This window comes from Erythrolamprus reginae, chromosome 5 (genome assembly GCF_031021105.1).
Source record: "Erythrolamprus reginae isolate rEryReg1 chromosome 5, rEryReg1.hap1, whole genome shotgun sequence".
Taxonomy (NCBI): domain Eukaryota; kingdom Metazoa; phylum Chordata; class Lepidosauria; order Squamata; family Dipsadidae; genus Erythrolamprus; species Erythrolamprus reginae.
In genome coordinates this window covers 63571918-63594954 of record NC_091954.1, presented here as the reverse complement: position 1 = coordinate 63594954, position 23037 = coordinate 63571918, and the positions used below count along the sequence as shown (strand labels likewise).

The window sequence follows — 23037 nt, the reverse complement described above, 5'->3', positions numbered from 1 at the left end:
CTCTATAGCTTGAAGAGTCAGAGAAATGTCTGGACCATTCTGTCTACCCGAATGAATGAAAATCTGTGTTTCAACTTACCAGCACATGGGCAGCTCTGAAGAGGTAACTGAAGGGATAATATAAGAGGTTGATGAAAGATGCTGCATAGAGATCTGCATACCGCATCACTTGACTAGCAAACAGCGTTTGTCGGGAACCACTTCGGAACAAGCTTCCCATCATTCCGTAGCACATATCCATGTCATGAGTCACTTTCTAAAATCAGAGAATGAAGTTAGTAAGCATTTGCCAGGATCAGCGGTGAGAGCTTTATTTCTTATATAAGGGTTCCCCATTTAATTCAGGGGATGCTAATTCCATTTATTGAAAAGGATTGGAAGCAAAGAATAAACCTGTTCCTGCTGGATTAAAAATAATGCTTTGTTCTTTTGAACCCTCTCATTCAGTTAGAGATCAAAAGCTTTTAGATAAAAGCTTTTTAGGAAATATCAATAAATTAAATGTCCCTTGTAGGAGGCCAGTAGGACTTTGTTTATATAGCTTGACAACAATAGAGGCATTTTTAGAATAAATAAAATAATATGGGAAGTACTAAACTCTAGAGCCGTGATGGCAAACCTATGGCACGTGTGTCACAAGTGGCACGTGGACCCATATTGGTGGCCATGTGAGCTCAGGTCCGGCGAACATGTGTATGCCGGCCATCTGATTTTCAGTTCTGAGCCCACTGGGAGCCAGGAAACAGGACCATGTTTTGCTCTCCCCAAGTTCTAGAGCCTTTTTAGGAGCCTGTGGAGGGTGAAAACAGCCCCCCCCCCCGAGGCCAGAAATTCCCCGTTTCCCAACTTGAAAACTTCAGGGGGGTGGGGAAGACTGTTTTCATCCTTCCCAGGCTCCTAGAAAGGCTGGAGTTTGGGGAGAACAAAAAAACTGGCTTCCAGTTTAACCGGAAATTGGCAAATGGGCCGTTTTCTGTCCCCAGAGGGCCTGCAGGGGGCCGGTGGAGCAGGCCGTTTTCGCCCACCCCAGGCTCCCAGAAAGGCTCTGAAACCTGGGGAGAGCAAAAAACAGTGTGCCATTGTGTGCCAAGAGCGGGGCGGAGTTATGTAAACAGGTCATGGAATTATGAGTGTGAGCACATGTGCACACTCCCCCCCATGCTCCCCCCCCCTTTTGGTATGAACCAAAAAAAGGTTCGCCATCACTGCTCTAGAGTGCATACAAAGAATGTTTATAATAATAACAGAGTGGAAGGGACCTTGGAGGTCTCCTAGTCCAACCCACTGCTTAGGCAGGAAACCCTACACGACTTCAGACAGATGATTATCCAACATATTCTTAAATATTTCCAGTGTTGGAGCATTCACCATTTTTGGAGGCAAGCTGTTCCCACCTTTCTCCTGCTTCCCAGCCAGTAGCTTTTCCCCCATTCATTGCTTTGAATTCAAGCAATAGAAAATGGCTTTTTCACTACCTTTCTCCTCCTTCTCTCACTCAGTCTCAGAGTCCCAGCCAGGAACTCTTCCCTCAACTTCTGTCCCAAAAACATGTAGTCTCCCCATATGCTTTACATATATTGCTACCCCTGCCTCCTACTTTCTTTAGCCATCATCTCACTTGTTCAGTCTTATGTTTACTCTGATGCAGGAACCATAATTTTATCAATATAGCGCACACTCTCGTGTTCTTGTAATGTTTTTCTAGAATTGTTTTTCCTTAAGACTGGTTTACATATAACAGGGTGGGTGTAAAGTACAGAGCCTTGACATGAGGTCATATAGCATACAAAGCCAAATGTGTAAATGAGATTGACGAAATTTACCGAGTCCAAACTAGCTATGCTAGAAAAAACAACTTATCAAGAGAAGTTTGTATCAAATTCATCAGAAGGACAGTAAGAGACGATATTTTGAAATGGTCAAGAGATGAAGAGTTCAAATATAAAGACAAAAATGTCATTATATTTTTACTCATTTCATGGTCTACGTCTTAACAGCCTTCTGGTAGGGCCATTGCAGAATACTTCATTCTAACATCATGCTGAAGAACTGGAAAGGGGGGTGGGGGTAATATAGGGGCAAAAAGGGAACCACCAAGATCAAATGGGGAGCATTACCTTAATACGCCTCTGGATGGAACTGATATCGGGCCGTTCATTGCTGCTACTATCCAAATGCCTGTTAAAATTTTAAACAGTAAAGAAGCAAATAAGGACATTTTGAAAACTAACATGGACAAAACTAAGGAGTTATTTAGGAAGGTGACTGGGGCTCCCAGATAGCTCCATTTTCAGATTTTATGTTAAACCCAGAAGTCACTGAATTGATGCAAACACTGTAAAATGGTGAGGCTATAATGACATTCTGAAAAGATGCAACGTGTGGCTTATGTTGTGTGAATTTTAAAAAAATTCTTACTTGTATAGCTCAGCCAAAAAGATGTCTAGACTCTGAAGTTCTTCAAAAAGATCTAAGTGAGGGAGAAAAATAAAAGTTATTTCTAACTGGAAGTCAATGAAGCAACTAGGCCTGTCGATCAGGCAGCGTTATTTTCACCAAAAGAACTAGAAGTGCCGGGAGGCACAGATGCTGACTTGCTTGCTTTATAATGGCAATATGAAATCCTACTTGAAAAACCTCCTGCAATTGTCACAACAAATGTCTTCATTTTTTTAAAACAAGGTGTATACATGACAATTTTTATTCTTCATTTCTGTTCTGTGAATGGCAGGAACATTACAAGGCTAAAAATAATATGCTTGCAATCAGTCTTTTTAATGCTTCTGCAATGTCTACCAAAGGAAGATATACAAAATAATTGGGGACATCTCAGAATCAGAGTTCCTATTTTTGGACTTTTCATTGTTCTATCATGTTCATGTTTTTATTTTTCCAAAGTAATTGCCTTTATAGTGCATATTTGTTATTTAAATTGTTGCTGAAAGCAACCTTTTATACATTGCGATGGAAAAACAGGGTATGTTTATAGTAAATATTCAGGAACCACTGTTACATTCTGACATGCATAATATATCTTCCAAGATGGCTTGCAAAAGCAAACATTTAAATAGCAATTGTAAGCCGCCCTGAGTCCTTCGGGATTGGGTGGCACAGAAGTTGAATTAATTAATTAATTAATTAATTAATTAATTAAAAAACAAATATTTTGAATATAATAAAAACAAGAAATATCAGCAGCATTAGCATATTAGTCAGAACACTGACAACATTATTGTCAAAGGAAATAAATTCTCCCAAATCTCAATGCAAAATATTCTAGGAAATGAATTAATTTCCACAAGCCGTCAATATCATATTTCAGAATGATTTGGAGAAGCTCCTTTTCCTAATGTATGGATTTACTAATGTTTTGTTTCCACCAAATAGGTGGGTTCATAACAGTTCACCCGAAACGGCAGCAAGCCGCTGTTAACGTCATGATCCACAGAGTGGATCTTCTCCGGGTCCCATCAACTAAGCAATGTCGCCTGGCGGGACCCAGGGGAAGAGCCTTCTCTGTGGCGGCCCCAGCCCTCTCGAACCAACTCCCACCAGAGATTAGAACTGCCCCCACCCTCCTTGCCTTTCGTAAACCTTAAAACCCACCTCTGCCGCCAGGCATGGGGGAATTGAGATCCTCTTTCCCCCTAGGCCTTTACAATTTTATGCATGGTATGTCTGTATGTATGTTTGGTTTTTATATTAATTGATTTTTAATCATCAATACCAAATTACTATTGTACACTGTTTTATTGTCGCTGTTAGCCACCCCGAGTCTCTGGAGAGGGGTGGGATACAAATCCAATAAATAAATAAATACATGATGACACCACAGAACTGGGTTTTATTGGCGCTGGTCTGTGGATGCTGCCATCTCTTTTTTTGGAATTTTTCTTTTGATTTTTTGTGGTGGGTGGGGTTTTCCAGTTTTTTCCCCTTCTGCGCATGCGCAAAAGCTGAGTTTCCAGCATTGTGCATGCGTTGCCATCTTGTTTTCAGCTTTTTTGGGGGGAGGGGTATTTTTCAGCACTGCCCCACTCACTCACCACCTAAGCTGCTTTTCCAGTTCCACGTGATGCCTGCCCTGCGCCCCAACTGAGCTGCCCCCTCTTGCCTACAAGTAAGTTGTGGTCACGTTAGCCCCCCCCCCCCCCCCCCGCTATCCCAGGGAGCTTGCCACGGGTCCTTCATCGTCTCCACCAGGCTCTTGACCTTACCTTCTTCCCATGGCTGGTGGCAAAAGCGAAGTCATGCCAGCCTCCACAAGGAACCTTGGAGCAGTTTTGAAGCTTGTTAAGGAGACGGGCTGCTCCTCAGCCCCAGTCATGCACTTTCAAGCCTGGGCTATTGCAATAGCTTTCCACGTCAAACAGCCTGGGCTTGAAAACACATGGCTGGAGCTGAAGAGTGGTCCTCCTCCTTAACAGTTCCAAAACTGCTCCAAGCGTCAGTTCCTCGTGGGCGCTGAAAATCTTGGCTTTCAACCTGACTGTTTCTCTGTGTAAGTCCCATCCAGAAAGCCCAGCAGGGAGACACAGGTTGAATCCTGTTTCTTTCTGGTGCAGTGCTTTCGAACTTACCCAAAGCGCAGTGCTGCAAACGTCTCTCTCTTTCTCTTCCCAGCAATAGTGAGGGAGAAAAAACAGATCACCAGAAAACACGTGGAGGGCTCCATCATGTGCTCTCCAGGCCAGAGGCTTCTGCTTCTGTGTGAAATTATGGCTGAAATATTTCTGCACCTATATTGCTTCTCACTGCCAGGAAGTTTCTCTTTAGTTTTAGGTGTTTCTCTCTTGGTTCAATTTCCATCCATTGCTGCTTGTTTTGCTTTCTGGTGCTTTTGAAAATACATTGCCCCCTCCCCCCCATTCTGGCAGCCCCTTAAAAACTATTTCCTATCACAATCTTGGGCAAAGCATGTGAACAATTTCTCCTTTCAGTGGTGTATAAAGGTACAGTGATAACTCGTCTTACAAACTTAATTCGTTCCATGACCGGGTTCGTAAGATGAAAAGTTCATAAGATGAAGCAATTTTCCCCATAGGAATCAATGTAAAAGCAAATAATGCATGCAACCCAATCCCAAAAGTCACCCTTTTTGCCTTGCGCCGCTGGGAATCCCCACCTCTGGACTTCCGTTGTCAGCCAAAGCGCGGGGATTCCCCTGAGGCTCCCCTCACTGGGATTCAAAGCAGCGCCGGCAAAAATGAAGTCTGGAGGCGGGGCATCCCAGTGGCGGCGGCTCAGGTTTGTAAGGTGAAAATAGTTTGGAAGAAGAGGCAAAAAATCCTTAAGCACTGGGTTCGTATCATGAAAAGTTCATATTAAGAGGGGTTTGTAAAACGAGGTATCATTGTACATCTAGATAATAAATATAGATAATAAAGTTTAAAAATTGGTGAACAACATTTTTACAGAACTATAGATACATTGAGGCTGAGTGTGACAAAGAATGGCTGGGAGGGGCCAGATGAGCCCCCCCTTGATGTGAATGATGTTGAGTTGGCCACACCCACCTAATCAAATACAATGGTACCTCATCTTACGAACGCCTCTTCTAATGAACTTTTCAAGATACGAACCCGGTGTTTAAGATTTTTTTGTCTCTTCTTCCGAACTATTTTCACCTTACGAACCCAAGCAGCTGCTGCTGGGATGAAGGGGTTTCTTTTTTTCCCCTTTTTTGAAGAAAGAAAAGGGAGGGGCGGCTTGGAGGAGGAAAGATTTTGCAGAGAACAACGTGCTTGCAAAGGCACTGAAATGGTGTCTTTTGAAGAAAGAAAAGGGAGGGGCGGCTTGGAGGAGGAAAGATTTTGCAGAGAACAACGTGCTTGCAAAGGCACTGAAACGGTGTCTTTTGAAGAAAGAAAAGGGAGGGGCGGCTTGGAGGAGGAAAGATTTTGCAGAGAACAACGTGCTTGCAAAGGCACTGAAACGGTGTCTTTTGAAGAAAGAAAAGGGAGGGGTGCCCCCCTTGCCTTTCTTCCTTCCCACTCACCCTTTAGTCTAGCCTTGCTTCTTCCACCCACCCCCTTTAGCTGCTCCTCCCTGCCCTCTGTTCACCTCCCTTCTAAAGTTTGGGATTTCCCTGAAGGATTTGCACGCATTATTTGCTTTTACATTGATTCCTATGGGAAACATTGTTTCATCTTACGAACGTTTCACCTTACGAACCTCCTCCTAGAACCAATTAAGTTCGCATGATGAGGTACCACTGTACTTTGAAGCCATGTCTGCCCAGTCACTTGACAATGAAGCCACACCCATCATCACATGCCCATCAAGACACACCCACACAACAAGCCACACGCACAGAACCTGTAATAAAAAGAAATTTAGAACCCACCCCTGGTTTCCACCCAAATCAGTTGGGAACAAGGCTTTTCCATTTTTTCTCAAGCCAGTCAAATCTGACGTTCGAACATTAAATACTCACAGCTTTTGTCTGTCCAGACATGAAGTTCCTGTGCCAGTTCTGGGATCACTAAAAAAGTTCTCCAACCTTGGCGTTTTTTGGACTTCAAAATGTCTCCAAATATATGGTCACCTATATATAAGATGTCTTTGCCTTTGGCTCCCAGGAGATCGCACACTGTGTCGGAGGAGCCTGAGGAGAAAAGAGGACAGTCTTAGGAGCAATAATGTTTTTGTGTCCTTCACAAAAATCTAAGGTAGAAAAGTCTTTGCTTTCCATGCACTGTTCCCTAAAATAGTTATGACTGGAAGACGTCAAGCACATTTATATGTAACTCTTATATGCTCTGCATTGCTGATTGGAACATCTTCATTTTCAGGCCCAGAGCTTCCAAGTGGCAAGTTCAGGGTGACTGGTTTTCTCTACTCTCTCTCTCTCTCCCTCCCCTCCCCCCACAAACACACACGCACACACACACACACACAGAGTTTTGAAATACATAAAAACACCTAATGTTAAGGCTGGATGCAATGCATGATACATGTATTTTATTCTGAAGTATACAAACTCTGAAAAATACGAACAAATCTGATTTGGAATAGCCGGCCCTTGGGGTCTCTTCTTCTTCTTCTCTACTTACAACCACAGAGTTTAGGGATGCTGACAGCTATATTTCTGCAATATCTGAAAAGCCATGGTTTGTCTGTCCCTGCCATAGAATGAAAATAACTGTATCCAGCCACTTATCCTGGGTAAATCTCTGCTTCCACCAACAGAAAATATTCTTGCTCTACGGAAGATACAAACTCTAACTGAAGCGGACTAAAAGCAAAATCCCTCTTTCTGCACTTAATAAAATAAACAGGTTCATCTCTGTTTTACCTCCAGAGTAGACAATACCATGCTGCAAAGGACCTGTGTAGGTTCCAATTTTCAATTTGCCAGTAACCTATAAAGAAGGAAAAAGTTGTTTTCATGAGCAACGTCCATTTTCCACTTGGGGGGATAGGATAAATCAGGGCTCAATGGAAAATGTAATTTACCTACATATCATCAGCACTCTTTGATTATCTCCTACTCTTGCCTCAGCCTTTGTTAAAAACAATTAAACCACTTCTGCAACAGCACGTTTTCTGTAACCTACAAATGACTCCAGAAAAACACTGGCGAGAATAGCACAAACCTATACTGCCAAATGGTATAGTTAGTACAAATGGTGATGGCAACCAATTCCTCCTGCACCAAATTACCTCTAGCACAGATTTAGCTTTGACATAATACTGTGACAAATGTGGTAGTTGCAATTGCAGTGGAACTGATTTCAGCAAAAATCAGTTTTCGGAGAGGGGCGGCATATAAATCCAATAAAACGTGAAACTTGAAAATGAAAATCCCTAAGCTGTATGTAATAGCAGAAAGACCGCATAGACTACAAGAATACAGTGATACCTCATCTTACAAACACCTCGTCATACAAACTTTTCGTGATACAAACCCGGGGTTTAAGATTTTTTTTGCTTCTTCTTACAAACTATTTTCACCTTACAAACCCACCGCCGCCGCTGGGATGCCCCGCCTCCAGACTTCCGTTGCCAGCGAAGCACCCGTTTTTGCGCTGCTGGGATTCCCCTGAGGCTCCTCTCCATGGGAAACCCCACCTCCTGACTTCCATTGACAGCAAAGCACTGGTTTTTGCGATGCTGGGATTCCTCTGCAGCATCGCAAAAACACAGAAGTCCAGAGGTGGGGTTTCCTATGGAGGGGAACCTCCGGGGAATCCCAGCAGCGCAAAAACGGGTGCTTTGGCTGGCAAAAGGGGTGAATTTTGGGCTTGCACGCAATAATCGCTTTTCCATTGATTCCTATGAGAAACATTGTTTCGTCTTACAAACTTTTCACCTTAAGAACCTCGTCCCGGAACCAATTAAGTTTGTAAGACAAGGTATCACTGTACTTAAAGATCTGTTTGAAAAGTATGCTGTTTTCTTATTCAAACCAACTGACTTCAAATTTTTGCTATTCAATATAGTTGTGGAATTGTTTTGTTTTTTTTAATGTTTTTGGTATCTGAATTAATCCCTGCGTTTTTCTGGCAAAATTCCAGTAATCACTTGCCAGTGTCTGTTTCCTTGGGTTGAGAAAACATGGCAGGCTCAAGGTCACCCAACTGGACTAAAACTTATGGTGCCCTGGTTTTTGGCCTGAAGCCTTAATCACTATTACCCCAAAACTAGATGTCATAAATACATAGGGGCAAATATTCAATTATTTTCAAAAGAAATTATACTATGATGTCCATATCCATATTCTACTTAGCAAAACAGGAATATTGTCTCCCAGATGAATATTAACCATGTATTCTATGTAGACTTACTGTGTCCACCTGCCTCAAGACGGTGCCTTCCCCAAAAAACAGAGGCTTGCGGGCATCTACAAGGATGAGATCGAAATAAGACTGCCATGGTCGATGAGAGCTACTTGGCTACATTTGAAAAAACAGAAGCATTTCTCATTTAAAGTTCATGTAAACAAATAGTAATAATTCATATAGGTATTGGCTAACAGTAGTTCATCAGCAAACACCACTAACTCTGCTCTGTACTACATCTAGTCTGATACTGCAGCTACTACATTTGGTTAATTACAGTGCTTGACAAAATACTAAGAAAATATCATGTAGAGAATTCATGTTTCCTATATTTCCCAATGATTATAATTGGTACTATTAATTGTGTATCTATTAATCCAGGATATGCCATTATTTCTAAGCTATTTCTACAATAGAAATGCAAATAAGTAAACAATTAACATTAAGAGGAATTAGTGCTGCTGAATAAATAGTTAACTAAACAGTTCAGTATCAATTATTATTATTTAATTTCAAGAGGCTACCTTTTCTGGCATATGAAGATGCATCAGACTTATTTCCACCTGACTTATACCTTGTTATCTAAGACAACTGACACAATACTTTTTAATCTGAATTGTAACAATTCATAAATAGCTGCCATATTTTTCCAGTGCCCAGGAACAAAAATTCAGGGATTTTATTCCTGAATTATTCAAGAATAGATAATAAATATTGTTCAACAATAGAATAACATATATTTTTGCACCTACTTTTGGTCCATGTGGAAAATCAAACAGATATGTCATAATTTTCTGAAAGACAGATAAGAAACAAAATGTAATACATAGTTTAACTACCAAAATTAGAAATAATATTTCCCATTCACTCATTTTTTGACTTAAACCAGTTCAGTTTCAGTAAAAAATTTCAACCAGCTTTAAATATTACATAATAAGATTTTAAAAACTGGACACTAGAGGGAACTAGAGGAAGCTAAAGATTATAATTAAATAAGAATGACACTTAAAATTCCTTTTATAATTACACAATGAAAGAAAATATTTTAACATTGGAAAATTAAAGGATATTTTTGAACAATGGACTCAGAAATTAATTTTAATAGTTAAAATATAGATACACTTTTACACTCGATATAGAAAAGAAACCAGCTGATGTCTCAATAATTAAAAGCGATATACAAATAATAAAGTGTTACTGGATATTTTTTCTATATTGGATTTACAAAACAGACATGTTAAAGTTTTGTAAAATTAGTGAGAAGGGACAAAGGGAAAATGAAAAAGTAAGAAGTTCTAGAAATTACATTAAGATGAAGTTATTTGAAGGGACTAAAGAGAAAGATTATTAAACGTAAAAGGAAGGAATATTTGATTTGAACAAGATTAATATATATATGTTATATCTGGAACAATGGGCTTTCCCTAACATTAGGACTGAAATATAAATTTTTATTTTTTATAAATAACAGATGGGATATGAGATTATCATTTATTGCATTTCAAGAGAAGGTGATAAGTTACTAACATTTATTCCTGTTGTGAATATATTTATATATATTTTTCTTTAAACGTATTCTCGTTTTTCTCTTCTATTTGTTTTTTCCCTTGAATACACTAGGTGTTTTAACAGTTCAAAGAAATAACTTCGTGAATCCGATGCTACAATTATTTCTAAACAAATTTGTCACAAAACATCCTGGTCATAAATATATATGAACATTCAGAAGCATTAATGAAAAATTAAAGCAACCAAATTCCTAACTATAAAATGTAAGTTATGCTTTCTAATTCCTGAACACATTTCACTTCTTCCTATTTCCTTCAATGACTCACAGTGCACTGGGCTCACAGTAGGAATGCTTACCAATCAACTTCCTTCTGCTTTGTTATACAGAGATATCCAAAGTAGGTCAACTCTTTCGATTTGCTCAAATGATAGGAAACCTCAGACACTGCTACAATAATGTTCCTTACCTAGGACACTCTTCTGCAATTCTTTATTACAATTAATCTTAAGACAGAAAACGAACAGAGCCAAAGAATGAAGAGTCAGATAGAAATTAAAGTAGCAGCCGCTTTCATGATGTAAGCCTGAATGAAAACCGTGGGAAAACTTAGAAAACCACAGAAATTAGTCATATGATTTTTTTTGTCATATGATCAGTTAAATATTCTTCTTGCTATTAAGATACTACTGCTTTGGAAGGCAGTGTGGCCAACAGCAGTGTCATTATTATGAGCCGAGGTGGCGCAGTGGGTAGAGTGCAGGATTGCAGGCCACTATGATTGCTCACATTAGAGAAACATCTTTCAGCTGTGGCGAGGGGGGCGTTTGCCCAGGTTCACCTGGTGCACCAGTTGCGGCCCTATCTGGATCGGGAGTCACTGCTCACAGTCACTCATGCCCTCATCACCTCGAGGCTCGACTACTGTAATGCTCTCTACATGGGATTACCTTTGAAAAGTGTTCGGAAACTTCAGATTGTGCAGAATGCAGCTGCGAGAGCAATCATGGGCTTCCCTAAATATGCCCATGTTACACCAACACTCCGCAGTCTGCATTGGTTGCCGATCAGTTTCCGGTCACAATTCAAAGTGTTGGTTATGTCCTATAAAGCCCTTCATGGCACCGGACCAGATTATCTCCGGGACCGCCTTCTGCCGCACGAATCCCAGCGACCAGTTAGGTCCCACAGAGTGGGTCTTCTCCAGGTCCCGTCAACTAAACAATGTCATTTGGTGGGACCCAGGGGAAGAGCCTTCTCTGTGGCGGCCCCGGCCCTCTGGAACCAACTCCCCCGAGAGATTAGAATAGCCCCCACCCTTCTTGCCTTTCGCAAGCTCCTTAAAACCCAGCTCTGTCGTCAGGCATGGGGGAACTGAGATATTCTTTCCCCCTAGGCTTCTACAATTTATGTATGGTATGTTTGTATGTATGATTGGTTTTTAAAATAAGGGTTTTTAGCTGTTTTAGTATTGGATTGTCACATGTTGTTTTTACCACTGTTGTTAGCCGCCCCGAGTCTACGGAGAGGGGCGGCATACAAATCCAATAAATAAATAAATAAAGCTAACTGCTAGTTCTGCAGATCAGTGGTTCAAATCTCATCACTGGCTCAAAGTTGACTCAGCCTTCCATCCTTCCGAGGTGGGTAAAATGAGGACCCAGATTGTGGGGGCAATATGCTGACTCTGTTATAAAAGTGCTATTGCTAACATGTTGTAAGGCACCCTGAGTCTAAGGAGAAGGACGGCATAAAACCCCCGGAATAAATAAATTATCATATAGTTAGCTTCTTTGTCAGTATGCTTGTATAATATAAAAAATAATAAATGATGCCATGGTTAAACTGCATTAATGTGGATGGCCTTGTCCATTCGTTGCAAATTGTATCTTTGAAGTTTGAAGAAAGTAATGGCTGAAGTATCCTGGAGGTTTTGAGCCTGAAAAGCAGCTGCAATGGGCTCCTACCTTAAAAGAATGACTAAAGAATGTATAGAGATGATTCAATCAGCTATGGGACAGAGCTTAAAGAGACTTTATGAAGCTTCAGTTTTACTTTTTCTTCCAATAAAACCTTTGCCTTTCTCTGTATCCTTCAAATGGATTCTACAAATACTAGAATCTGGGGTATTATATAGAATGCATTCTGTCAGTTTTTACTTGCAGTACATCTTGCTGCCTTCTTCCTGTGACACCAATTTTTAGTTCGGCTTCTACATCACTGGGCTTGTAAGAGGTTTGTAGCCTTGAGATGAAAGTGAATGGGTTGCTGCTCCTTTTAAAGTTCTCATAACTCAAAAAATATAAGGGGCGAGTACAAGTGCACTAGAGTGCCTTCCGTCCCCTGTCCTATTGCTCTCCTATATATCCTATTCCTTTCTTCTATTCCTATATCTCTTCTTCTATTCTTTCATTGATATGTTCTATTACTATACCTTCTTTTCTATTCTTTCTTAGATATATTTTACTATGAGTATCTCCTCTATAACTTTCATCATGTATTTTACTATGTGTATATAGATATATACCCACTAAAACCCTCATTGTGTATTGGACTGAATGAATGAATGAATGAATGAATGAATGAATGAATGAATGAATGAATAAGGAGGTTGGGGTTTAGCATTGGTATACTTTATGTTGAGCTTCCCAGATTTATTTAATTTTTATTAGATTTTTATTTCACCTTTATCACTTTATAAGTAAATCAAGATGACAAAGATACGTAATGCTATTTCCTCCACCTAGTTCCCCCATGCCACAGCCCTATTAGGTCTGTCCAGTTGAATGAAAATGACTGCCTAAAGTCACCCAGCAGGCTTTCATTATCTAAAGAAGGACTAGAACTCAGAGTCTCTCCTGGTTTCCAGGCCAACATTCTTAATCACTACACCAAAATAACTACCGGTAGCTAAAAAGAATGGGACAATGGCATGAATATCCTTTCGGGTAGAGTATCTGTTATCTGGCCAAATAACAAAAATATTGCCTACATGGCCATAGGGCATAATGGAAAAATATAAGAAGAATAAGTCCCTACACTGGGGAACCAAAGCAAAGAAAGTACAGAAAAGAGAATGGTACAAAAAGCACAGCAGTGTATTTTTTCATCTTCTGGACAAGAAGAGGAAGTTAAATTACTATGGATGCCTTCTATATATACAGAAAGCAATTTTACCTGTAATCAGAGAAGCAGAATGAAAATTTCTGAATTTCTCTTGATATTGCAAGATATTTAATAATATTCATTTAATGTAAAATTCAGATAAAATTGGTCTCTGACATGTGTTTTTTTGGACTGATATATAAATACTCAGTCTCAATGGATGGGAATGGATACTGCATTCAAACCTAAAATATTTTCTGGGGAAAGATGAAATACAATTCCCAGAAGAGAATGGACCAATATAGACTCGCCATGGCATGTTAAAAGGTTAGTGAATTTCACTGAAAAGATCCTTGCATTTCATACTAAATATACTAAAGAAATGTTTAGAAAGTATTTATTTGCACCTTTAATACCTGCAAATTAAGTTTTAGACCAGTAATCAAACCTGGAGAAGAGCCCAGGCTTTCAAATTCATAATTTGGATTTGATTTTTCTTTTTTGCATTTTTTTAGTTTTTTTCAAATATAACATACAAAAAAGAAAAAACATACATAAAAACATACACATACAACATTTGGGAAATGAACGTTTCCCCACTTTTTAGGTGTTTGATCAGAGAATTTTGCTTCTTTCACAGTATTAATTTTTCAATTCAATGCTTTGCGTAGATTTTTATTTATTTCTTTGTTGCTCTTTTCTTCAGCCAATCGTAAAATTTTGCCCATATTTTATAGTAATCTGATTCTTCTTTTTCCTCTAATCTTTTAGATCAGTGTTTCCCAACCTTTTTGGAGCCGCGGCACATTTTTCATATTTTCAAAATCCTGGGGAGCATTGGGGGGGGGGCGCTAAAAAAAGTTTGGATAAAAAAAATATCTCTTCCTCCCTTTCGCTCTATTTCTCTCTCCCTCCCTCTTTCTCTCTCTTCCTTCCTTTCTCTCTCCATCCCTTTCTTTCTCTCTTCCTTCCTTCTTCTCTTTGTCTCCTCCTTCCTCTCTCATCTCTCTTTCCTTCCTCTCCCTCCCTTTCTCTTTCCTTTCTCTCCCTTTCTGTCTATCCTTTCTATCTCTCACCCCTTCTCCCTCTTTCATTCCCTTTCTCTCCCTCCCTTTCTCTCTCATTCCTTTCTCTCCCTCTTTCCTTTCTATCTCTCTTTCTTTTTCTCCCTCCTTCATATCTTCTTTCTCTCCCCCCTTCCTCCCTCTTTCCTTTCTCCCCTCCCTTTCTCTTCCTTTTTCTCTATCCTTTCTACTTCTTACTCTTTCTTTCTCTCCCTCCTTCATTCAATTTTCTCTCCCTCCCTTTCTCTCTCTTTCCTTTCTCTCCCTCCCTTGTTCTCCCCTGGGGCTGCCTGTGCCTGCCCTGCACCACCCAACACGGACGGACAGCCCCCGGTCGTCGGTTCGTCGCCCCCCCCCCACACGGAGGGAGATCAGCCACTGGAGGGAAATCGGGCTGGCGGGGGCGGCGAATCCACCTCCCCACTCGGGTGGAGGGAAATCGGGCTGGCGGGGGCGGCGAATCCACCTCCCCACTCGGGTGGAGGGAGATCGGGCTGGCAAGGGCGGTGGATCCGCGTCCCCAGCCGCGCGGAGGGAAATCGGGCAGGCGGGCGGGTGGCCCTGGAAAAGGATGCACGGGGGGCATTTTGGGGTGCGTTGGCGTGCGCAGCCTACAGGGAACGGTGCCCGGAGCCGCTGCAGCCGGCAGCCTGTTTCCGCTGCCAGTGCCCTCCCGCCGGGCCCCAAAGGACACTTGCCGCCGACGCCATTGAAGGCGGGAAAAAGGCACGAAGAATGAAGCTCTCCTTCTTCCTGCCTTCCTTCTTTGGGGCGCAGCAGGAGAGCGCCAGAAACCGCAGCATCGGGCAGGAGCCGGGAGGTCGGAGGCACCGGCAGCTCCCCGCCCAGCTGGAGCTGTCGCGGCACACCTGGCTGTGTCTCGCGGCACACTAGTGTGCCGCGGCACACCGGTTGGGAAACGCTGTTTTAGATAACCTGTCCATCTCCGCACAGTCTAGTATTTTTTTTGCATTTAAAGCCTCCTTTGTTACCAAATGAAAAATATAAAATTTACCGAAAGACTTCATAATATTTTACTTACATCAGTATATTTATAGTCACTGTTTGTGGCCAGAAACACCTTTCCCACTTCCTTCATGCGACTCAGCAGCAGTGGAAGCTTTCCCTAAAATGACAAACATCAACTTAAAACTAATTCTCAAACATTTGAGATAAAATGTTAATAGACAAAATCTGAGGGACCTGGACTCTGACTGGAATGCAGTGTCAACTGGTGACAAGACAGTCAAGGTGACAGGGATCAATCTTAGTCCTGTTATGTGGGAAGAGTTTGACCTGATGACACCTGAAAAAGTGGACGAGGCCATAGGAGCTGTGAGCTCCACCACCTGTTTATTGGATCCGTGTCCCTCCTGGCTGGATAATAATAATAATTAATAATAATTTATTAGATTTGTATGCCACCCTTCACCGAGGACTCGGATCCAGGCGGTTGTCAAAGCTTCTCTGAGGGATGGATCCTTTCCAGTTCCCTTCAAGGAGGCAATTGAGTGCTCCTCCTCAAGAAGCCTTCCCTGGTTTTGGCTGTTTTAAACAACTATCATCAGGTATCCAATCTTCCATTTTTAGGGAAGGTTATTGAGAAGGTGGTGGCGCTCCAGCTCCAATGGTCCTTGGAAGAAACTGATTACCTAGGCCCTCAACAGTCTGGTTTCAGGTCCAGCTACAGCACCGAAATTGCTTTGGTCACACTGATGGATGATCTCTGGTGGGCCCAGGACAGGGGTCATTTCTCTGTCCTGGTGCTCCTTGAACTCTCAGCGGCTTTTGATACCATTGACCATGGTACCTTTCTGCACCGACTGGAGGGGTTGGGAGTGGGAGGCACTGTTCTACTGTGGTTCTCCTACCTCTCTGGTGCTAGCAGGGTGGCAGAGGTCAACTCCTAGGTGCCTCCTTTGTGGGTTTCCTCAGAAGTCGGTCCTTTCCCTCCTCCTGTTTAATATCTACATGAAACCACTGATGTTAACTCACCTCGACAAAATGGGGTGAGTTACCATCAGTACGCAAATAACCCCCAACTGTACATTTCCACCCCGTGTCTGTTCAGTGAAGCAGTGGAAGTGATGTGCCGGTGTCTGGAGACTGCTAGGTCTGGATGAGTGTTAACAGGCTCAGACTCAATCCCAACAAGATGGAGTGGCTGAGTTTCTTCTTCCTAAGGCTGTTTCCACTTGTCCGCCCATAACTTGGGGGGGATGACTTTTGACCCCCTCAGAGAGGGTCTGCAACTTGGGAGTCCTTCATCCACAGCTGACTTTAGAACACCATCTTTCAGCTGTGGCAAGGGGGGTGTTTGCACAGGTGGTGCACTAGTTGTGGCCTATTTGGACAGGGAGTCTCATCACCTCGAGGATCGACTATTCCAATGCCCTCTACATGGGGTTACCTTTAAAAGCGTTCATAGACTACATTTGGTGCAAAATGCAGTCGCGTGAGCAATAAAACATACACACATCTCACCATCGCTCCACGAAGTACACTGGTTGCCAATTGGTCTCCAGACGCAATATAAACTGTTGGTTATGACCTATAAAGCCCTACATACCTTAGGACCAGGTTACTTAGGGGACCGACTTCTGCCTCATATACCTCAGTGGCCAATCAGGTCCCAGAATTGGCCTTCTCTAGTCCCGTCAGCTAAGGAGTGCTGGGGCCTAGGGGAAGGGCCTTCTCTGTGGCTGCCCCAGCCTCCAGAATCAGCTCCCTCCAGAGATCTGTTCCGCCCCCACCCTCTTGGCTATTTGCAAGGTTTTAAAAACTTATATCTGTCGGCAGGCTTGAGGCTGTTGAGCTTTACATCTTTTTCCAGTCATGGATGTGATTGTGTGATGGTTTTTGAGTGAATACTTTTTATACTTTTGGGGTTTTAACTATTGGTTTTAATTTTAGGTTGGGTTTCACCCATTTTATTGAATTGTATTCCTTTGTTGTAAGCCGCCCTGGGAAGGGAGGCATAGAAATCAATCCCTCCCCTCCCTCCATCTATCTATCCAAACAAACAAATGTTAAAATTTATTTTGGGGTACTTCAAATGACCTAGCTGAAATAGCACCATGCACCCTGCTGTTCTGAATAATGTCAAATACATATTTCGGTCTGCTTAAAATATCTTCTAAAATGTTACACATCTTAACTATGCGGTACTGCATCTCATGCCAAGTTCTGTGCATATAATGTAGTTGATTCAATGTGATAGCATAAAGGGCAGCTTTGTTAGTGCATCCTTACTATGTGATAAGTTCTGGACAAGAGGATGGGTACAGCTAAAGTTGGATTTCGTAGAAAAAAAGCAATGTGATAGCATAAATTAAAATTAAATGTGATAGCATAAATTAAAACCAATAGTTAATAATGATTTATAAGTGTCATTTCAACACATTATGGAAACAGCTTCCAAATAGATTTTACAGAAACAGTTACAGTCTTTATTTCTGACAGTCACGACTGAATACCTGAATACTGTATACCTGGATGAAGGGAAGCTCAAAAGAATGGACACAGTTTTATGGAACTATCAAGTTCATAGAGAGGCAAATGTCACACTCAGGAACCCTACATCCGCTTTAATTGCTGCAATTCAAATGCCAGAATCTAAGCCCCAAATGGTACTGCTACCAAATTCAAGAACTAAGGCTGAACTGACATATTGGAAAGTTTTCTGTGTCTTCTTTGTGATGACGTCTCTCTTGCTACTATCCTTGCATTTTTCGTAGCAGAAGAGAACAAAGATTCTTTAACAATAGAATTCATTGAAGTTCCACTTTTTACCTTTAGTAAATGTCTGGGCAGGGCTAACAACCTTGTAGCCAGTGCATTGGTATGGATGCTACTGGACTATGATAATCTCTTATATCTGTTTTACTTGAAAATTAGGCTTTTCAGATTGTCGCTTCATTCACACTTTTTCTGGTGCTATTCTGCAGGGCACTTTCTCCATCACCATCTATAACAGTCATGGTGAACCTATGGCACGGGTGCATATGTCTGCTGGCACACGAGCCGTTGCCCTAGCTCAGCTCCAACATGCATGTGTGTGCCAGCCAGCTGGTTTTTGGCTCACACAGAAGCTCTGGGAGAGTGTTTCTGGCTTCCAGAGAGCCTCCGGGGGAGATGGGTGAGGGTGTTTTTACCCTTCCTGGCTCCAGCGAAGCCTTTGGAGCCTGGGGAGGGTAAACCACGAGCCTACTGATGGTGAAATCTGACCCCACCATCAATGTGCTATTCTCTAATTGTTCCTGCTATTTCTAGAAATGTAATTAGGTCCCACAGAGTGGGTCTTCTCCGGGTCCCGTCAACTAAACAATGTCGCTTGGCAGGACCCAGGGGAAGAGCCTTCTCTGTGGCGGCCCTGGCCCTCTGGAAGCAACTCCTCCCAGAGATTAGAATTGCCCCCACCCTCCTTGCCTTTCGTAAGCTGCTTAAAAACCACCTCTGCCGCCAGGCATGGGGGAATTGAGATACTCTTTCCCCCTAGGCATCTACAATTTTATGCATGGTATATCTGTATGTATGTTTGGTTTTTATAACAATGGGTTTTTAACTGTTTTTAGTATTGGATTATTACAGTGATCCCTCGATTTTTGCGGGGGTTACGTTCCAAGACCTCCCGCGAAAATCGATTTTCCGCGATATAGCGGCGCGGAAGTAAAAACACCATTTTTGGCTAGGGACAGCCAAAAACTACCCCCACGCACCCTTTTTCAAGGCAGCACAAGGAGCCGGGCTTGAAATTAGGGCAGGGAGCGACGAAAGTGCGGAAGCCGACAAAGATTGCTTTGAATGTCGGCTGCCCCCGCCCCCCAGCACCTGCCCGCCTGCCGTTCGCCCGCCCGCCCGGCCACCCGCCATTCGCCCGGCCACCCGCCGTTCGCCCGGCCACTCGCTCACCGCTCGAGAGCAAGAGGGGGAGAGATAGAGAAAGAGAGAGAAGGAAAGAAAGAGATGAGAGAGGGAGGAAGAGAGTGTGAGAGAGGAAGAAGCAAGATAGAGAAAGAGAGAGAAAGAAAGATGAGAAAGGAAGGAAGAGAGTGAGAGAGAGGAAGAAAGAGAGAGAGAGAAGAGTGGAAGGAAGAGAGAGAGAAATGATAGAAAAAAGGGGAGAAAAAAAGAGAAATGAGAAAATGATTGAAGCAGAGAATGACAGGAAAGAAAGAGAAAGAGACAGAGAAGTGACTCTTGGTGATGACGTATGACGTCATCGGGTGGGAAAAACTGTGGTATAGCAAAAAAACCGTGGAGTATTTTTTAATTAATATTTTTTGAAAAACCGTGGTATAGCGTTTCGCGAAGTTTGAAGCCGCGAAAATCGAGCGATCACTGTATTATATGCTGTTTTATTACTGTTGTTAGCCGCCCCGAGTCTGTGGAGAAGGGCGGCATACAAATCCAATGAATAAATAAATTAGATGACTGCAAAATATGATTATTGTCATCAATTTTCATGTAATGGAACTTCTCTGATTACATGAATGCATTCACTGTCTGACATTATCTCTACCCAGCTTCAAATGCCTCTACTGGGACTCCATCCATTCCAGCAGCGTAACCATTCTGACTACCTTTGTTGCCACTCTTACTCCTTCAGATGTAGACTCAGCATGCAAGGCCTGAAATCCCAGCCTTTCAACGAGTGGCAGTTTCCTAGGTCTCCCATCTTTGCAGTCACTCATTTCAAGATTTTATAAATATCCCATTGGCTTTATGTTTGTTGACTTAGTTCTTCACTTAGTCATCAGAAAACGGCAAAGAGGGTGTGGTACTTGTGTTTTTGTGCAGCTTCTTCCAGTTCCAGAGCCATGGTGTTCCAGCCACTTGCTCTGCCTTTAGCTCAGTGTTTCCCAACCTTGGCAACTTGAAGATATTTGGACTTTAACTCCCAGAATTCCCCAGCCAGCGAATGCTGGCTGGGGACTTCTGGGAGTTGAAGTCCAAATATCTTCAAGTTGCCAAGGTTGGGAAACACTGCTTTAGCTGGTGGCAAACTTCAAATCTGTGCTGCATGCATCATGTATTGTCTGCCAACTTGATCTGTCAACTGATTCTAGGCATTTATCCAAGCTCCAAACTTGTGCTTGGTGTCAAATAGTCAGGCATGTGGCATGTGTGTAGATAGTTTCAGAGGCTTGTTTTTCTTCCATGTCCACATCACCATCAGGAAATGTCAGAGTAGAAAACCAGTTTGCTAATGTTGTTTAAAATTCTTTCCAAGCCCAGTTCAGCCAGTTTTGACCAGTACTGCTTTGCTGATAAATCATCTGTCATTTTGCATGTTGGAGCTTAATTTGAATGTTTGCCCAGAGTAAGTAATGGTGAGAGCCACAATCATTACTTTGCACTATTATCAAAGGTCCAATTTGAAAAATATAATCAAATTGAGCCATTGTATCATTGGCCGATAAACTTTCTCTCCTTTGGTGAACTTCCTGTTTTCCGTCTGCTATTTTAAATGATTGGGTAGTAAGACCAATTAAGAATTAGCAAATAAATCACCATCTATCCTCTTTCTTAAAGCAACTTTTTCAATACTTACATCTTTCACCACATACTTGTGTAGATTTTCAACTGTCTTCTCCTTAAGTGAGCCCTGCAACAACAAGGGGGAAAAAAATCTTACATGACAGCAGAAGCAATGACCTAGTAGGTACCTTACTTGGGTTTCATATTAATATAATCTTTCATTCTGTCATCACGTAGAAAGATGTGCAAGTGACACTAAAGACAGAAAGTTCTTCGCAGCGTTTCATATGTCAAGAGATTAGTATTCATGATTTCATTGTAGAATTGGACAACTCCAAGGGTCATTTATGACATAAGAATGAAATATGAGTCAAAGTGTAATTCAGATGATGGCACATAATAATTTATGTTCTAAAACGGAATAGTCTGAAGACATATGATAGTTAAAAGCTACAGTGTGGGGCTATCCTCAACTCTGTCTAGATGACAGGCTACCAAGGAACTTTATATAAATCACCAAATAGAGTAGAGAGAAAAATGAATATACAGAGTGTAAGAGGTCTGGCATCTGTTTCTGTGATGGGCTACAACTACTAATATTTTGAGGCAAGGAAGAAACAGAAGAATTAAATTAAGGAGAGAATGAAGGAAGAATAAAAAGTAATTCATTCTGTATCACATCTTCTCCAATTATCTTGCTGGAGTACTACTGGTATTGAGCATTTATTCTTCAGGGAAGAAAAAAAATAAAATTATTGAAATGATACTATAATTCAAAACTCAGAATCCTTTGCATTAAAGAGATCATCAAAATGTTCCCAAAATGCAGGTTACCTTATAATGAACCCAGTCTACAGCATCTCTTACATCCTGGAACATACTTCTGAAGGACATGAAAAGGTCCCCATCTTTAAATCCTGTATCACAGCTGAGAGACAAATGCAATAAAACAGTCATGTAGAAAATTGCATGAGGCTTGAGAAATGTTGTGTAATTAAAAATGAGTGTGTCCTTAGGTATAAACTGAAGGCAGTTTCCCATCCTTTCCCCCTAGATTTTTGTTTACATATTTTGTATATTTTGTCATATTTCATGAATAGGCATTATGCTTTATCTATCTGTTGAAATACTATCTTGACTACTTCAAAGGGAATATTTTTTTTCAGTGACCTGTTATCTTACTGAAAATTAAATCACAATACAGTGAACCCTCGATCATCGCGAGGGTTCCGTTCCAGGACCCCACGCGATGATCGATTTTTAGCGAAGTAGCGGTGCGGAAGTAAAAACACCATCTGCGCGTGCGCAGATGGTGTTTTTGCTTCCACTGCCGCCCGCCCTTCGCCCGCCCACCCCGTTGCTCGTGCCTGGGGTGCGCGCGCGCTTGGGGACTCCCTAGCTCCGCTTCCCAGCTGGGGAGCGGAGCTGGGATGTCCCCAAGCGCGCGCGCTTTCCCCAGCAACGCGCGCGCGGTGGGGACTCCCTAGATCCGCTTCCCAGCTGGGGAGCGGAGCTGGGATGTCCCCAAGCGCGCGCGCTTTCCCCAGCAACGCGCGCGCGGTGGGGACTCCCTAGATCCGCTTCCCAGCTGGGGAGCGGAGCTGGGATGTCCCCAAGCGCGCGCGCTTTCCCCAGCAACGCGCGCGCGGTGGGGACTCCCTAGATCCGCTTCCCAGCTGGGGAGCGGAGCTGGGATGTCCCCAAGCGCGCGCGCTTTCCCCAGCAACGCGCGCGCGGTGGGGACTCCCTAGATCCGCTTCCCAGCTGGGGAGCGGAGCTGGGATGTCCCCAAGCGCGCGCGCTTTCCCCAGCAACGCGCGCGCGGTGGGGACTCCCTAGATCCGCTTCCCAGCTGGGGAGCGGAGCTGGGATGTCCCCAAGCGCGCGCGCTTTCCCCAGCAACGCGCGCGCGGTGGGGACTCCCTAGATCCGCTTCCCAGCTGGGGAGCGGAGCTGGGGTGTCCCAGGGAAGCCTCTGGGGGAAGGGGGAAGACCCAGGGAAGCCTCTGCCCGGCGGGGAAACTCCACCATCTACGCATGCGTGGAAGGGCACGCATGCGCAGATGGTGGAGTTTACTTCCGGGTTGAAAACTCGCGA

The 23037-nt window shown here is 42.7% G+C and overlaps 1 protein-coding gene across 9 annotated transcripts in view; it reads right to left on the bottom strand.

Moving 5' to 3' along the window:
• NT5C2 (5'-nucleotidase, cytosolic II) overlaps window positions 1–23037 on the bottom strand; it is a 78784-nt gene that overhangs the window by 5383 nt on the left and 50364 nt on the right. For all 9 annotated transcript variants that reach the window (XM_070752770.1, XM_070752779.1, XM_070752773.1 and 6 more), the window contains 10 exons: window positions 21774–21867; window positions 21013–21066; window positions 15502–15585; window positions 9536–9577; window positions 8790–8897; window positions 7298–7364; window positions 6437–6607; window positions 2419–2470; window positions 2118–2178; window positions 80–256 (listed from right to left, as the gene is read on the bottom strand). In XM_070752770.1, the coding sequence (XP_070608871.1) occupies window positions 80–256; window positions 2118–2178; window positions 2419–2470; window positions 6437–6607; window positions 7298–7364; window positions 8790–8897; window positions 9536–9577; window positions 15502–15585; window positions 21013–21066; window positions 21774–21867 (910 nt within the window). The remainder of the gene's footprint in view (window positions 1–79; window positions 257–2117; window positions 2179–2418; window positions 2471–6436; window positions 6608–7297; window positions 7365–8789; window positions 8898–9535; window positions 9578–15501; window positions 15586–21012; window positions 21067–21773; window positions 21868–23037) is intronic.